Genomic DNA, 17500 nt, shown 5'->3' with positions numbered 1-17500 from the left:
TTGGTTTGCGCCTCATCTCCACTGCCTGCACTCACAGCACAGCAGGTCGAGTCCCCATCGCGTTCAACTAGCCCTGATCCTCTCCAGGACGCTTCCCACATAAACTATGCTGGACGACAGCGCCCCCCAAGTCAGCGCTGCAATAACTGCGGCTCATCATCACATGCTCCTAGAGCCCAAAACTGTCCTGCCAGGGGCCAGCGTTGCCAACGTTGTGGTAAACAAAACCATTTTGCCAAGGTTTGCCGTTCTGCCCCGGCCACCACCCCACGGCAGCCTTTCTCAGCTACTGACCCTGCACCCACGACTACTATACACTCTGTGAGTGCTGCTCGCCGGCCGTTCAAAGTGTGTACTGTGGAGCTTGATGGCGTGTGCCTGCCGTTACTGCTTGACACTGGGGCTAACGCCTCCCTCTTGAATGCGGCTACAGTCACACATTTTTTCCCACACCACACGCTTGCTGCGCCGTCCAAAGTGCCCCTCAAGGGTTATGGTAATTCCAAGATTAACATCGTGGGCACCTTCAGCTCCGCGGTGCGCTATGGCACTAAGACTGTTTCCTCTTTCACATTCCAAGTGGCAAGCCACGGTGCTAACCTCATGGGCCTGGACTTGTTCACTGACCTAGGTTTTGTGCTCATGGATTACAGTGGGCTCACTATTCACCATGTTGATTCGCTGTGGCCCCAACAATGGCCTGGACTGTTCGCTGGGCTGGGCTGCCTCACTGCCTTTAACCACCAGCCCCTCCTCAACCCTGATGTACACCCTGTCATCCAGCCCCTGCGACGCGTTCCTCTTGCCCTGCGCGACGAGGTGGCTGGAGAGCTCAACAACCTCTTGGAGGCAGGCATAATTGAACCAGTCAACGCGGCACCATGGATCTCGAATCTGGTGGCTGTGCGGAAGAAGACAGGGAAGCTGCGCCTGTGCATTGATCTCAAGGCTGTTAACAAGGCAGTTGTCCCCGACAAGTACCCGTTGCCTACAGCGGAAGAACTGACCACACAGTTTCATGGTTCCACCATATTCACAAAGCTGGATCTTCGGCAGGGCTATCTGCAGGTTCCTCTACACCCTGACAGCCGGAGTCTCACCGCCTTTGTCACACACATGGGGGTGTTTCGATTCACAAGGATGCCTTTCGGACTCAGCTCGGCCCCCAGCTGTTTCCAGAAAATCATGGCCACCATACTAGCAGGCATCCCTGGGGTAGTGATCTACTTGGATGACATTGTGGTTCATGGCTCAACGCCTGCTGCCCACGACGAGCGCCTTCGCCGAGTCCTCCATGTCCTTGCCAGCCAGCACCTCACTCTGAACGGGGACAAATGTGTCTTCGCCGTGCCTGAGATAGAGTTTGTGGGGTTCCGCCTGAATGCCAAAGGCCTCCGTCCACTCCAGTCTAATGTGGAGGCTGTGCTACGCCTCCCTGAGCCTGCCTGTCCAGCCCAAGTGGCCTCGTTCCTCGGAATGACGGCCTACTATTTACGTTTTCTCCCTCAGTATTCGGCCACCACAGCCCCGCTGCGCGAGCTGTTGAAGAAGGACGCACCATGGGTCTGGACCCCCGCCTGTTCAGACGCCGTCCAGCAGCTCAAAGTCCAGCTCACCTCGCCACCCGTGCTCGCACACTTCAACCTCGCAAGCCCCACACTCCTCACCTGTGACGCCTCCAGCACAGCGCTGGGGGCTGTGCTGTCCCAGATCCACGCTGGCGTTGAGCGGCCCATCGCGTTTGCATCTCGGGCTCTAAACTCAGCAGAACAAAAGTACTCAGTGGGGGAACGGGAGGCCTTAGCTTGCATCTGGGCGAGTGAGCGTTGGCATATGTACTTGTATGGCCGTTCCTTCACACTGCGGACGGATCACCAGGCCCTCACGGCTCTGCTCGCAACGTCTGGCACAGGGCATAGGCCACTCAGGATCCATCGCTGGTCGGAGCGGCTCCAGCAGTATAACTTCAGCCTGCAATTCACTCCAGGTCGTGACAATGTAGTAGCAGACCTACTGTCACGGGCAACCCCCGGCCCTTCTCCAGATCCTGGTCCTGACTCCACTGAGCAGGGCCTCATCCAGATGCTCCACTCTCCACTCCAGACTACAGTCTCCCTCCAAGAGCTCCAGACAGCCTCGGAACAGGACCCGCTGCTCTCCCAGCTCCACACTTTTATCCGCTCTGGGTGGCCCGCGAAGGTCCCAGACCAGCTGGTTCCCTTTCACCGGGCCAAGGACGAGCTGTCCTGCTGGAACGACGTCTGCATAGCCCGCGGCCTCTGCACCGTGGTGCCTGACTGCCTGCGACCATGTATCTTGGCCATGGCCCACGAGGGTCATCTGGGCATCGTGAGGGTGAAGCAGCGCTGTCGTGACCTGGTGTGGTGGCCTGGCATTGACAGAGACATCGAGGCCTTAGTGAGGGACTGTACGGCTTGCCTTCTCAGTGGCAAAACCGGCCCACCCGCCCCGCCGCCGCTGCAGCCGCTGCATTGGCCTGCCAAGCCCTGGGAGCACCTCCAGCTCGACATCTGCGGGGAGCTTCATGCAGTCCCACACCACCAGCGTTTCATGGTGGTGGTGTACGACCTTCATTCCAAGTGGCCTGAGGTGCTCTCCACGGGGACTGTTACCACCCGCGTGGTGACTGAGTTCCTGGACTCGCTCTTCTCCCGCTGGGGCCACCCTACGGCCATCACGACGGATAATGGCCCCCAGTTTGTCTCTGCGGAGTTTGCTGCCTTCCTGGAGGACAAGGGCATAAAGCACGTCCGTACATCATTCTACCACCCTGAGGCCAACGGGGGGGTGGAAAGATTTAACCAGACCCTGAAGAATGGCATCAGAGCTCACCTGGCAGATGGCTTCTCCTTCTCTACAGCTCTTCGCCGCACACTTCTGCACTACAGAGCCTCACAGCATTCCACTACCGGTTGCTCCCCAGCATTCCTCATGTTGGGACGGGAGCTGCAGCTGCCTTTGGATCGACTGAGGGCTTCCGTGATGGTGCCACCTTCAGCTCGAGCGCGCAGCAGAGTCCGCAACCAGCAGCGTAAGATGAAGCAGCGTTTCGACAGGACACGGAGGGTGAAGACTCCATCGTTCACGGCCCTGGACTGGGTCCGCGTCCGCCGCCCTCACAGGGGCCACAAGCTGCAGTCTTTCTGGTCCACGCCTATGCAGATAACCGACCAGCTGGGGCCTGCCACTTTCCGCCTGTCCGATGGGTCGCGCTGGCATGCCAGCCGCATTCGGCGAGTGCCACCACCTGCTGTCGTGGGGCTGGAGGCTCCCGTGCCTGTGACGCCGCCTGCTGCCGCAGGTATGTGGGCTAATACTGACTTTGAGTTTACGGCAGGTGATATGGACTTGCCCCCGGTGCGCCCTGTGGCACCTGATGACCACCCGGTGGTGGTGCGCCCTCCGGCACCTAATGACCACCCGGTGGTGCCCGTGGCACGGCCAGTTCGAGACCGGGCTCGACCGGATTACCTCAAGGACTATGTTACCAATTTCTGAATGCATAAGACATTGGGGGGGTGGGGTTGTGTTTCATGGTTTTCTATGGGGGGGGGAAATGTTGTGTATGTGTTTACGACACTAGGGGAATGTACGGCTGTCTGACTGACGTAAAGCTATGCCGTAAAGTGTTACTGCTCTGTGTTGTTGTTGTTGCTACCGGCTTGTAACGTGCGTCGCCAGCGCACATGTTTGATACACAGTAAAGACGGACCTTAAGCTCACCCATCTTGTAGCGTGCCTTATTATGTGGATATAACAAAAAGGAGTCTCCTTGTCTCTCCACCTCTTTATAAAACAGAAAATGCATTTTCGTTTCAGTTTCATTTCCAATTTTATCCAATCAGGACAGAGAACTCAATCAGGATATAGATTAAACAAGTGAAATTGGAAGTGATGACACTAAGAAATGAGCAGACACAATTGGAACTGAAACACTATACAAATGAAGCTTAAAAATGGGTACTTTCTCCTGATTGGCTGAGATTTTGACACCTACCGGAAAATGTATTTTCTGTTTATTAAAGAGCTGGAGAGACGGGGAGACTCCTGTTACTGAACAAACACTCTATAGCAATGATTACTATCACAATATAGTATTTTAACCTTTTAACTAAATACTTTTTGTTTTAACCAAAAAATATCACTTACCCTACCTTTAACACATTGACTGCCAGTCGCGTAGATCTACGCGAACTGTTTACATATTGAAATCCCATGTTAAATAGAAAAAGTGCACTTTCCGGATTTTTTTTTTTAACCCTTCCGGTTCCGGGGGCCCGACCGGAAACAAAATAAAACTGGTTCCGTTTTGTTTCGTCCCCATCCGTTTCCTGTCTAGGAATCAACTTTGAATCGATTTATCTCGGCTGTTGTTTTTCTCGCCGCATCGCCCGGTCTAATGTTTTCGCCTGTAACTTAAAAATGGCCGAACGGATCGGGTCGCTGTTTTCACTGGTCGCTTCACACGGATCCCGTGTTTGTGTCGAACCAAATGAACGCGATTTTTTACCGGATTTAGCGGGGTCTTTTTAACGACATGAAGAAAACAAAAAAACAACAATAAAAGCTTGGCACTGGTTGAGTACATTATGAGATTAACCTCTGGCGTTCAATGTGTTAAGTAGAGTTCTTGAGTACATGTACTTAAAGACATATGCCAAAATCCATTTGAAAACATTGCTTTTCACTGTTCTCAGGTCAAATATCGATATGCGATTAAAATGCGATTAATTGCGATGAATTAATTACAAAGCCTCTAATTAATTAGATTAATTTTTTTAATCGAGTCCCAGCCCTAATATTTATATGTATATATATATATATATATAGTGTCCAATGTGTTAGGTTAACCCATTGAGACCTGAAGCCGATTCTACATGTCTCCTAAATCTCTGAAAAACGTATGTTTCTATATCAGTGGTGCTCAATCTTTTTCATGTCAAGGACCCCCAAAACTATATGTATTTGGCCGCGGACCCCCATCAAAATATGTTGTTCCAGGGACCCCCAGAAGCAAAGATTTGAGTTAAAAATGTTCGCTTTAAAAACATATATATTCAAAGATTTGCACACATTTTCACGATTTTTCAAAAATAGCAGATCTACAAGCTCATAGCGCGGCACTCGGTGCCGCGCTATGAGCTTGTAGATCTGCTATTTTTGAATAGCCCAAAGTGTAAAATAATGAATGAGCAAAAAAGGAAAGAATGTGCCAAAAAGGCACAAAAATCCAGGTCCAGGCACTCAGGTGGATTTGAAAATAAAAAGCCTTTATTGGGCAATGGGCTTACAGAACATTAAAAAACACCAACGCGTTTCGGCAAACGCCTTCTTCAGGGTGTTGCTGAACAAAGACGTAGGCTTAATTATAGGCCTACCAGGTGTGTCCACAGTGAGGACCTGCAGTCTGCAGCCTGCAGGCCCCCTGGTGGCATCATGCACATGTTATCTACACATGAATGAAAGAAGATTAAAAAGTTTAAAATTCAACAATGGTTGTAAAGGTTTAGAGAACAACATTACGACTGATGTGCAATACAACAGATCTAAGAATAACTTAAGTTAAGTAAGTCATAGGTCACAGGTACTGTACACCAATATATGAAAGTGGCCTTGAGAGTATAAATCCAATATGCCTCTCTTTGTTTGAGGCGCTTGATTTTATCCCCACCCCTTGTATCAGAGCTTATGGCTTCAATACCAGACACTCTTAGGGTCGCATCACTCCCATGTTGAGCTTCAATAAAATGTTTGGCCATGGGGTACTTCATATTAGCAGAGCGAATAGCATACCTATGTTCAGCTACCCTGTCACGCAGTCTCCTTTTCGTAAGACCTATATAGAAACAAGCACAAGTACATTCAAGTCGATATACAACATGGTTAGTGTTGCGGTTTTTAAAGCTTGTGATAGTATAGGTCTTGTTGCTGAACACATCTTTGAAAATATCAGTTTTAACCATATTTGTACAATAGTTGCAGTGACCACAACAAAAAGTGCCCTTTTGTCGGCGAAGCCATGTGTTAGGTTTGGAAGCAGGAAGGTGACTCCTGACCAACTTGTCCTTGATGGTTGGGGCCCTCCTAAAACTGATACCTGGAGGTTCTCTGAATACCTCCCGTAGAGAGCTGTCACTTTCAACAATGTCCCAGTTTTTGTTAATGATGTGTTTGATCTGGAGAGCTTCTTTACTGTAGCGAGTGACAAAGTAAGGTTTCTGTGAGAGCTCTTGTTTTGGTTTAGGAGTGAGCAGATTTCTTCTGTCGAGTGACATGGCTCGGTCATGAGCCTGATTGAGAGTCTGCTGCTGATACCCTCTCTGTCTGAACCGCTGCTGCATGCCCATAGACTGAGTCTGGAAATCCTGATCCGAATCACATATGCGCCTCAGTCTTTGTATCTGACCATAAGGGATGTTTTTAATGAGCCAAGGGGGGTGAAAACTGTCTGCATGTAGGATAGTGTTTCGGTCAGTTGGTTTTCTGAAAATGGATAAGGTCTCCTTGATCATCCTTTGAAATCCGCAAGTCCAAGAAGTTAATAACTTGGTGGTCATATTCCAAGGTCAACTTTAGGTTTTCATTGACACTATTCACATAAGCATGGAAGTCTGAGAGCTCTTGTTCTGAGCCCGAGAAGAACAAAAGAATGTCATCAATATATCTCCCCCACCACACAATTTTGTCCTTATATGGATTGAGGTTTGAAAAGATATGTTGTTCTTCCCATCGTCCCAAAAACAGGTTAGCATAATTAGGTTCCAAACATGCACCCATCGCTGTACCCTTTTCTTGCTTGTACAGTTTATCCTGGAAAAGGAAAACATTGTTTTTGAGTGTCCACTCAGTGAGTTGCACAATAAAGTCACTAGGAGGCATAAGGTCATCAGGTCTAGACCTCAAAAAGTATCTCAAGGCCTCCAGGCCTTCATCATGGACAATGTTACTGTACAAAGACTCAACATCCATAGTTGCCATAATGCAGGTACTTATATTGTGTATTTCTGCAACTTTTTTCAGAACCTGTGTGCTGTCCTGAATATAGGATGGCAATTTTGTGACAAAAGGTTTTATAAAAAAGTCAACAAATTTAGAGGCGGGTTCTGTGATGGATTCATTCCCACTGATTATTGGTCTACCTGGTGGGTTTTCCAAGTTTTTGTGGATCTTGGGGAGCATGTAGAAAGAAGAGAAGCGTGGATGTTGGCATAGTAGGTAGTCATGTTCCTTCTTGGATATCCATTTCTGGTCCATTGCAGTGTTCAGTAGCTCTTCCAGTTCTCTTTTCATATTGTTCAGTGGGTTTGCTGGGGGAACAGAGTAGTATTGGTTATTCTCTAGTTGGCGCAGAGCTTCTGTTATGTATTGCTCTTTGCCCCATACAACCACTGCCCCTCCCTTGTCAGCACTTTTAATGATGATGTCATCTCTGTCTGAAAGCCATTTGAGTGCTTCTGATTCTCTTTTTGTTAGATTATGCTGCCTGATCTTCTTCTGCCCCTCAAACACCTTTTCCACCTCATAGGTCACCTTATTAGTGAAAGTAGTGAGTGTAGTGTCACAGTATTACAAATACCTGTAGAGACAGACAGTGGTGGTGCCTGGTAGGCCGAAATGGTGAGCCAGTTTTATGCAGCTCATCAGTTGTTGTGGCAGTGTAGGCCACTGTATTATGAGTATTTTGATGGTACCAGGCTTTTAGGTGTAAACTCCTGTAGAACCGAAAAAGGTCCACTTTAGTGTCAAAGTCTTTACCTGAACTAGTGGGGGAGAAGGACAGGCCCTTAGAGAGTGCAGAAATGCAGTCATCTGAGAGGGTGAGGTCTGAGATATTGATCACTTCCGAGGTCTGGATTGGCTCCTCGTGTTTGGACGTTGATACTGACGGCCGTCCCCTCCTGCCCCTGCGAGTCTTTTTAACTCAAATCTAAAAATGACACAATTCCAGGTCTTAATGGGTTAATATAATATTATATAATGTGTGTCTCCAGGTCCTAGTGTCCAAGGTGTTGGGGGTCCCGGCCAGCAGGGTGGTGGTCCGGGTGAAGAGGATGGGCGGAGGGTTTGGAGGGAAAGAGAGTCGAAGCACCTTGTTGTCCACCGTGGTGGCTGTGGCTGCTAACAAGTACACACACACACACACACACACACACACACACACACACACACACACACACACACACACACGTACACATACACACACACACACGCACGCACGCACGCACGCACGCCCGCACACACACACACACACACACACACACACACACACACACACACATTTTTAACCATTAAAACCTAAAGCCAGAGAATAGCAGGTCTACAAGCTCACAGCGTGTGTGTGTCTGTGTGTGTGTGTGTGTGTGTGTGTGTGTGTGTGTGTGTGTGTGTGTGTGTGTGTGTGTGTGTGTGTGTCTGTGTCTGTCTGTCTGTCTGTGTGTGTGTGTGTGTGTGTGTGTGTGTGTGTGTGTGTGTGTGTGTGTGTGTGTGTGTGTGTGTGTGTGTCTGTGTGTGTGTGTGTTTGTCTGTGTCTGTGTGTGCGTGTGTCTGTGTCTGTCTGTGTGTGTGTGTGTGTGTGTGTGTGTGTGCGTATGTGTGTAGGTTAAAGAGACCAGTCAGGTGTATGTTGGACAGAGATGAAGACATGCTGATATCTGGAGGAAGACACCCTTTCTATGGAAAATACAAGGTACTAATTACACCTTTATTAATACTACTATTAGTACTACTAGACTCCCTTTGTACAAGGTACTGAATACACTACTAACCCTGGACAACGCTCCACACGTCCTAGACTCTTCTCTCTTCTCTAAAACACCCTGGACAACGCTCCACACGTCCTAGACTCTTCTCTCTTCTCTAAAACACCCTGGACAACGCTCCACACGTCCTAGACTCTTCTCTCTTCTCTAAAACACTCTGGACAACGCTCCACACGTCCTAGACTCTTCTCTCTTCTCTAAAACACCCTGGACAACGCTCCACACGTCCTAGACTCTTCTCTCTTCTCTAAAACACTCTGGACAACGCTCCACACGTCCTAGACTCTTCTCTCTTCTCTAAAACACCCTGGACAACGCTCCACACGTCCTAGACTCTTCTCTCTTCTCTAAAACACTCTGGACAACGCTCCACACGTCCTAGACTCTTCTCTCTTCTCTAAAACACCCTGGACAACGCTCCACACGTCCTAGACTCTTCTCTCTTCTCTAAAACACTCTGGACAACGCTCCACACGTCCTAGACTCTTCTCTCTTCTCTAAAACACCCTGGACAGCGCTCCACACGTCCTAGACTCTTCTCTCTTCTCTAAAACACTCTGGACAACGCTCCACACGTCCTAGACTCTTCTCTAAAACACTCTGGACAACGCTCCACACGTCCTAGACTCTTCTCTCTTCTCTAAAACACCCTGGACAACGCTCCACACGTCCTAGACTCTTCTCTCTTCTCTAAAACACCCTGGACAACGCTCCACACGTCTTAGACTCTTCTCTCTTCTCTAAAACACTCTGGACAACGCTCCACACGTCCTAGACTCTTCTCTCTTCTCTAAAACACTCTGGACAACGCTCCACACGTCCTAGACTCTTCTCTCTTCTCTAAAACACTCTGGACAACGCTCCACACGTCTTAGACTCTTCTCTCTTCTCTAAAACACTCTGGACAACGCTCCACACGTCCTAGACTCTTCTCTCTTCTCTAAAACACTCTGGACAACGCTCCACACGTCCTAGACTCTTCTCTCTTCTCTAAAACACCCTGGACAACGCTCCACACGTCCTAGACTCTTCTCTCTTCTCTAAAACACCCTGGACAACGCTCCACACGTCCTAGACTCTTCTCTCTTCTCTAAAACACTCTGGACAACGCTCCACACGTCCTAGACTCTTCTCTCTTCTCTAAAACACTCTGGACAACGCTCCAGACATCCTAGACTCTTCTCTCTTCTCTAAAACACCCTGGACAACGCTCCACACGTCCTAGACTCTTCTCTCTTCTCTAAAACACTCTGGACAACGCTCCACACGTCCTAGACTCTTCTCTCTTCTCTAAAACACTCTGGACAACGCTCCACACGTCCTAGACTCTTCTCTCTTCTCTAAAACACCCTGGACAACGCTCCACACGTCCTAGACTCTTCTCTCTTCTCTAAAACACTCTGGACAACGCTCCACACGTCCTAGACTCTTCTCTCTTCTCTAAAACACTCTGGACAACGCTCCACACGTCCTAGACTCTTCTCTCTTCTCTAAAACACCCTGGACAACGCTCCACACGTCCTAGACTCTTCTCTCTTCTCTAAAACACTATGGACAACGCTCCACACGTCCTAGACTCTTCTCTCTTATCTAAAACACCCTGGACAACGCTCCACACGTCCTAGACTCTTCTCTCTTCTCTAAAACACCCTGGACAACGCTCCACACGTCCTAGACTCTTCTCTCTTCTCTAAAACACTCTGGACAACGCTCCACACGTCCTAGACTCTTCCCTCTTCACTAAAACACTCTGGACAACGCTCCACACGTCCTAGACACTTCTCTCTTCACTAAAACACTCTGGACAACGCTCCACACGTCCTAGACTCTTCTCTAAAACACTCTGGACAACGCTCCACACGTCCTAGACTCTTCTCTCTTCTCTAAAACACCCTGGACAACGCTCCACACGTCCTAGACTCTTCTCTCTTCTCTAAAACACTCTGGACAACGCTCCACACGTCCTAGACTCTTCTCTCTTCACTAAAACACTCTGGACAACGCTCCACACGTCCTAGACTCTTCTCTCTTCTCTAAAACACCCTGGACAACGCTCCACACGTCCTAGACTCTTCTCTCTTCTCTAAAACACCCTGGACAACGCTCCACACGTCCTAGACTCTTCTCTCTTCTCTAAAACACTCTGGACAACGCTCCACACGTCCTAGACTCTTCTCTCTTCTCTAAAACACTCTGGACAACGCTCCACACGTCCTAGACTCTTCTCTCTTCTCTAAAACACCCTGGACAACGCTCCACACGTCCTAGACTCTTCTCTCTTCTCTAAAACACCCTGGACAACGCTCCACACGTCCTAGACTCTTCTCTCTTCTATAAAACACCCTGGACAACGCTCCACACGTCCTAGACTCTTCTCTCTTATCTAAAACACCCTGGACAACGCTCCACACGTCCTAGACTCTTCTCTCTTCTCTAAAACACCCTGGACAACGCTCCACACGTCCTAGACTCTTCTCTCTTCTCTAAAACACTCTGGACAACGCTCCACACGTCCTAGACTCTTCCCTCTTCACTAAAACACTCTGGACAACGCTCCACACGTCCTAGACACTTCTCTCTTCACTAAAACACTCTGGACAACGCTCCACACGTCCTAGACTCTTCTCTAAAACACTCTGGACAACGCTCCACACGTCCTAGACTCTTCTCTCTTCTCTAAAACACCCTGGACAACGCTCCACACGTCCTAGACTCTTCTCTCTTCTCTAAAACACTCTGGACAACGCTCCACACGTCCTAGACTCTTCTCTCTTCTCTAAAACACTCTGGACAACGCTCCACACGTCCTAGACTCTTCTCTCTTCTCTAAAACACCCTGGACAACGCTCCACACGTCCTAGACTCTTCTCTCTTCTCTAAAACACCCTGGACAACGCTCCACACGTCCTAGACTCTTCTCTCTTCTCTAAAACACCCTGGACAACGCTCCACATGTCCTAGACTCTTCTCTCTTCTCTAAAACACTCTGGACAACGCTCCACATGTCCTAGACTCTTCTCTCTTCTCTAAAACACTCTGGACAACGCTCCACACGTCCTAGACTCTTCTCTCTTCTCTAAAACACCCTGGACAACGCTCCACACGTCCTAGACTCTTCTCTCTTCTCTAAAACACCCTGGACAACGTTCCACGTGTCCTAGACTCTTCTCTCTTCTCTAAAACACCCTGGACAACGCTCCACACGTCCTAGACTCTTCTCTCTTCTCTAAAACACCCTGGACAACGCTCCACACGTCCTAGACTCTTCTCTCTTCTCTAAAACACCCTGGACAACGCTCCACACGTCCTAGACTCTTCTCTCTTCTCTAAAACACTCTGGACAACGCTCCACACATCCTAGACTCTTCTCTCTTCTCTAAAACACTCTGGACAACGCTCCACACATCCTAGACTCTTCTCTCTTCTCTAAAACACTCTGGACAACGCTCCACACGTCCACCCTGGACAACGCTCCACGTGTCCTAGACTCTTTTCTCTTCTCTAAAACACCCTGGACAACGCTCCACACGTCCTAGACTCTTCTCTCTTCTCTAAAACACCCTGGACAACGCTCCACACGTCCTAGACTCTTCTCTCTTCTCTAAAACACCCTGGACAACGCTCCACACGTCCTAGACTCTTCTCTCTTCTCTAAAACACCCTGGACAACGCTCCACACGTCCTAGACTCTTCTATCTTCTCTAAAACACCCTGGACAACGCTCCACACGTCCTAGACTCTTCTCTCTTCTCTAAAACACCCTGGACAACGCTCCACACGTCCTAGACTCTTCTCTCTTCTCTAAAACACTCTGGACAACGCTCCACACGTCCTAGACTCTTCTCTCTTCTCTAAAACACCCTGGACAACGCTCCACACGTCCTAGACTCTTCTCTCTTCTCTAAAACACCCTGGACAACGCTCCACACGTCCTAGACTCTTCTCTCTTCTCTAAAACACCCTGGACAACGCTCCACACGTCCTAGACTCTTCTCTCTTCACTAAAACACTCTGGACAACGCTCCACACGTCGTAGACTCTTCTCTCTTCTCTAAAACACTCTGGACAACGCTCCACACGTCCTAGACTCTTCTCTCTTCACTAAAACAGTCTGGACAACGCTCCACACGTCCTAGACTCTTCTCTCTTCTCTAAAACACCCTGGACAACGCTCCACACGTCCTAGACTCTTCTCTCTTCTCTAAAACACCCTGGACAACGCTCCACACGTCCTAGACTCTTCTCTCTTCTCTAAAACACCCTGGACAACGCTCCACACGTCCTAGACTCTTCTCTCTTCTCTAAAACACCCTGGACAACGCTCCACACGTCCTAGACTCTTCTCTCTTCTCTAAAACACCCTGGACAACGCTCCACACGTCCTAGACTCTTCTCTCTTCTCTAAAACACCCTGGACAACGCTCCACACGTCCTAGACTCTTCTCTCTTCTCTAAAACACCCTGGACAACGCTCCACACGTCCTAGACTCTTCTCTCTTCTCTAAAACACCCTGGACAACGCTCCACACGTCCTAGACTCTTCTCTCTTCTCTAAAACACTCTGGACAACATTCTCTAAAACACTCTGGACAACGCTCCACACGTCCTAGACTCTTCTCTCTTCTCTAAAACACCCTGGACAACGCTCCACACGTCCTAGACTCTTCTCTCTTCTCTAAAACACTCTGGACAACGCTCCACACGTCCTAGACTCTTCTCTCTTCTCTAAAACACTCTGGACAACGCTCCACACGTCCTAGACTCTTCTCTCTTCTCTAAAACACTCTGGACAACGCTCCACACGTCCTAGACTCTTCTCTCTTCTCTAAAACACTCTGGACAACGCTCCACACGTCCTAGACTCTTCTCTCTTCTCTAAAACACTCTGGACAACGCTCCACACGTCCTAGACTCTTCTCTCTTCTCTAAAACACTCTGGACAACGCTCCACACGTCCTAGACTCTTCTCTCTTCTCTAAAACACTCTGGACAACGCTCCACACGTCCTAGACTCTTCTCTCTTCTCTAAAACACTCTGGACAACGCTCCACACGTCCTAGACTCTTCTCTCTTCTCTAAAACACTCTGGACAACGCTCCACACGTCCTAGACTCTTCTCTCTTCTCTAAAACACTCTGGACAACGCTCCACACGTCCTTAACTCTTTTCCTTTCTTCTCCTCTCCATTATAGGTAGGGTACATGGACAGTGTAATATATTACATAATAGTAATATATTTATATTACATTATAGGTAGGGTACATGGACAGTGTAATATATTACATAATAGTAATATATTTACATTACATTATAGGTAGGGTACATGGACAGTGGGAAGGTCGTTGCTCTTGACGTAACGTATTACAACAACGCCGGAAACTCCATGGACCTCTCTCTCTCTGTAAGTAGAAATACTCTAATTACTTTGTCTGTAAGTAGAAATACTCTAAATACTCTGGCTTTAAGTAGAAATACTCCAGCTACTCTGTCTGTAAGTAGAAATACTCTCCTGTCAGATTATGGAGCGCGCTCTGTTCCACATGGAGAACTCCTACAGCGTTCCTAACATCAGGGGGCGTGGCTTCATGTGTAAGACACACCTCCCGTCCAATACGGCGTTCCGAGGCTTTGGCGGACCGCAAGGCATGATGGTCTGTGAGAGCTGGATGACTGACGTGGCAACCAGTCTACACAAACCTGCTGAACAGGTTAAATATACACACATACACACACACACATACACATATACACACACACACACACACACACACACACACACACACACACACACACACACACACACACACACACACACACACACACACACACACACACACACACACACACACATTGTATAAGTACTTGATGGTATTACATAATGTTATATATATATATATATATATATATATATATATATATATATATATATATATATATATATATATATATATATATGTATTGTATAAGTACTTGATGGTATTACATAATGTTATATATATATATATATATATATATATATATATATGTATTGTATAAGTACTTGATGGTATTACATAATGTTATATATATATATATATATATATATATATATATATGTATTGTATAAGTACTTGATGGTATTACATCATGTTTTACATATATGTCTATATTTCAGGTTCGTCGTATCAACCTGTACTCTGAGGGAGAGAAGACTCCATTCAACCAGGTGTTAGATCAGCTGACTCTGGATCGTTGCTGGGACGAATGTCTGAGCAGATCCAAATACTACCAACGCAGAGCAGAAATACTCAAGTACAACAGGTACAAATACTACCAACGCAGAGCAGAAATACTCAAGTACAACAGGTACAAATACTACCAACGCAGAGCAGAAATACTCAAGTACAACAGGTACAAATACTCCTTAGGTCATAGAGTCACACGGCCGGAAACGGAAAGCCTACAAATTCACGCCCACTTTTGAGACAGCGCCGCTACTCGGGGTCCGTTAGAACGATGAACTGCAGCTCTCAATGCATTCCCTATGAGAGGATATGAGAATTAGCCTATTTTTAAAATATTCCTACATTAACTGGAGACGATATTGATTTAAATAAAAATATGTTTCCAAATGTATGGAGTGTCTTTGTCAACATATCTTCTTGTTTTCTTAATAGTTGATGTGTTTCACATTTAATTTGCCACTTTAACGAGTTACCCATAATGTTAACACAGCAGAGGGTAGACGGCAGACAGACAAGTTGTCGCATTTCAGTGACATCACTGTCTTTACGAGCGCCGAGCGCCGACCAGTGGTGTACCCAACTAAGATCTCGCGGTCGCCTGCCCAACTAAGATCTCGCCTCCCCTAAAAAAATAAAAAAATAACCCGAAAATGTGTCATTGCGTGCTTAATGTCCTCAAAGTCACGCATCCAACAAGCTTTGAACCGAGCAGATTGGACCTTCTGTTCCAGAGATAATGACCAGAACATATTGAAAACGGACACTTTCGCCACTTTTCTGGGTATTGAAAACCTCAAGGGATGCGTCCGTGACGTATATACCATGCGACCACTTAAAGTCTAGATCTCCGATGCTAGCGGTTTTGACATACTGATGGAGTATATTATAGTATATTGTGGGTAGTATATCGAGATGACAGATATGGGACATTAAAAAGGATGAATTAAACAAATGGGACAGTTTATTAGAACCATGGTTCTCAAAGTGGGGTCCGGGGACCCCCAGGGGTACTTGAGGGGGTTCCAGGGGGTCCCCAGCTAAATGATGGACAGGAACCAAATGGACCTTTATGTGTCTGTAACTCTGAGAGTGTACAAATGTAACCAAATGGACCCTAACGGCCCCGGGTCCATTTGGTTACATTTGTACACTCTCAGAGTTAAATCACCATTGATTTTACAATGTGAATTGGGGTCCCAGAGGTATAAATGCCATTAAATGGGGGTCCGTAGCCTAATGCATGTCAAACTGGGGGTCCTTGCAATTAAAATGGTTGAGAATCACTGCTAGAGAGCCGTAAAAACCTTCTCTTATTGGGGTCCCTGGCATATATTTTCAAGTGGGGGTCCGCGAGGTAATAAGTGTCAATTAGGGGGTCCTTGACATGAAAAAGTTTGAGAACCAATGTATTAGAACACAAAAAAGTCGCTACAGCCTCAGTAGTTAACCAGGTAAATGAGGGTATTTTACAATGCCTCTCATAGAGAATGCATTGAGAGCTGCAGTTCATCGTTCTAACGGACCCCGAGTGTGTCTATAGGCCCTGACTGTTAGGTGTGCCATTCCACCAGTAGATGGCAGTGTGTCGCCGCCTATAACAAGAGATCAGTGTTTTCACCTCAATGAAAGAATTCATGATTTGCATAAGGTGACACATTAGTAGAACTACACACATTAAACTACACACATTAAACTACACACAGTAAACTACACACATTAAACTACACACATTAAACTACACACAAAGGGCCACAAGACAGGAAACACATTAGTAGAACTACACACATTAAACTACACACATTCAACTACACACATTAAACTACACACATTAAACTACACACATTAAACTACACACACTAAACTACACACAATAAACTACACACATTAAACTACACACACTAAACTACACACATTAAACTACACACACTAAACTACACACATTAAACTACACACATTAAACTACACACACTAAACTACACACATTAAACTACACACATTAAACTACACACAAAGGGCCACAAGACAGGAAAGGGGCGGAGCCATGTGTTTATACAGTATTCTGCAGAGGGACTCTCAGCCAATCAGAATGGTTCGTTTGTCTTTCAGTCAGAACCGCTGGACCAAACGAGGCCTGTCAATCATTCCTACCAAGTTTGGCATCAGTTTCACCGCTGTCTTCCTGAACCAGGTACCTGTCTGTCTGTCTGCCTGTCTGTCTGCCTGTCTGTCTGTCTGTCTGTCTGTCTGTCTGTCTGTCTGTCTGTCTGTCTGTCTGTCTGTCTGTCTGTCTGTCTGTCTGCCTGCCTGCCTGCCTGCCTGCCTGCCTGTCTGTCTGTCTGTCTGTCTGTCTGTCTGTCTGTCTGTCTGTCTACAATGTATATTGTGCAAGCAGTGATGGTGTGTTTGTGTTTGTGTGTGTGTGTGTGTGTGTGTGTGTGTGTGTGTGTGTGTGTGTGTGTGTGTGTGTGTGTGTGTGTGTGTGTGTGCGGTGTGCGT

At 47.3% G+C, this 17500-nt stretch overlaps 2 protein-coding genes across 2 annotated transcripts in view; one reads left to right on the top strand and one right to left on the bottom strand.

The window, feature by feature from the left end:
- Nucleotides 1–17500, bottom strand: part of LOC311041025 (target of Nesh-SH3-like) — a gene marked incomplete at its 5' end in the record, with an annotated part of 759687 nt that overhangs the window by 471535 nt on the left and 270652 nt on the right. The gene's annotated exons all lie outside the window — the stretch shown is intronic.
- Nucleotides 1–17500, top strand: part of xdh (xanthine dehydrogenase) — a gene marked incomplete at its 5' end in the record, with an annotated part of 71530 nt that overhangs the window by 31635 nt on the left and 22395 nt on the right. The window contains 6 exons of the mRNA XM_084051400.1: nucleotides 8013–8146; nucleotides 8620–8707; nucleotides 14095–14181; nucleotides 14297–14488; nucleotides 14935–15080; nucleotides 17111–17192. Of these exons, the coding sequence (XP_083907526.1) occupies nucleotides 8013–8146; nucleotides 8620–8707; nucleotides 14095–14181; nucleotides 14297–14488; nucleotides 14935–15080; nucleotides 17111–17192 (729 nt within the window). The remainder of the gene's footprint in view (nucleotides 1–8012; nucleotides 8147–8619; nucleotides 8708–14094; nucleotides 14182–14296; nucleotides 14489–14934; nucleotides 15081–17110; nucleotides 17193–17500) is intronic.

The sequence above is a fragment of the Gymnoscopelus microlampas genome (genome assembly GCF_963454915.1).
Source record: "Gymnoscopelus microlampas genome assembly, chromosome: 24".
NCBI classification, from domain to species: Eukaryota; Metazoa; Chordata; class Actinopteri; order Myctophiformes; family Myctophidae; genus Gymnoscopelus; species Gymnoscopelus microlampas.
Note: the sequence above shows the minus strand (reverse complement) of the source record. Positions and strands in the feature narration are given on the sequence as shown.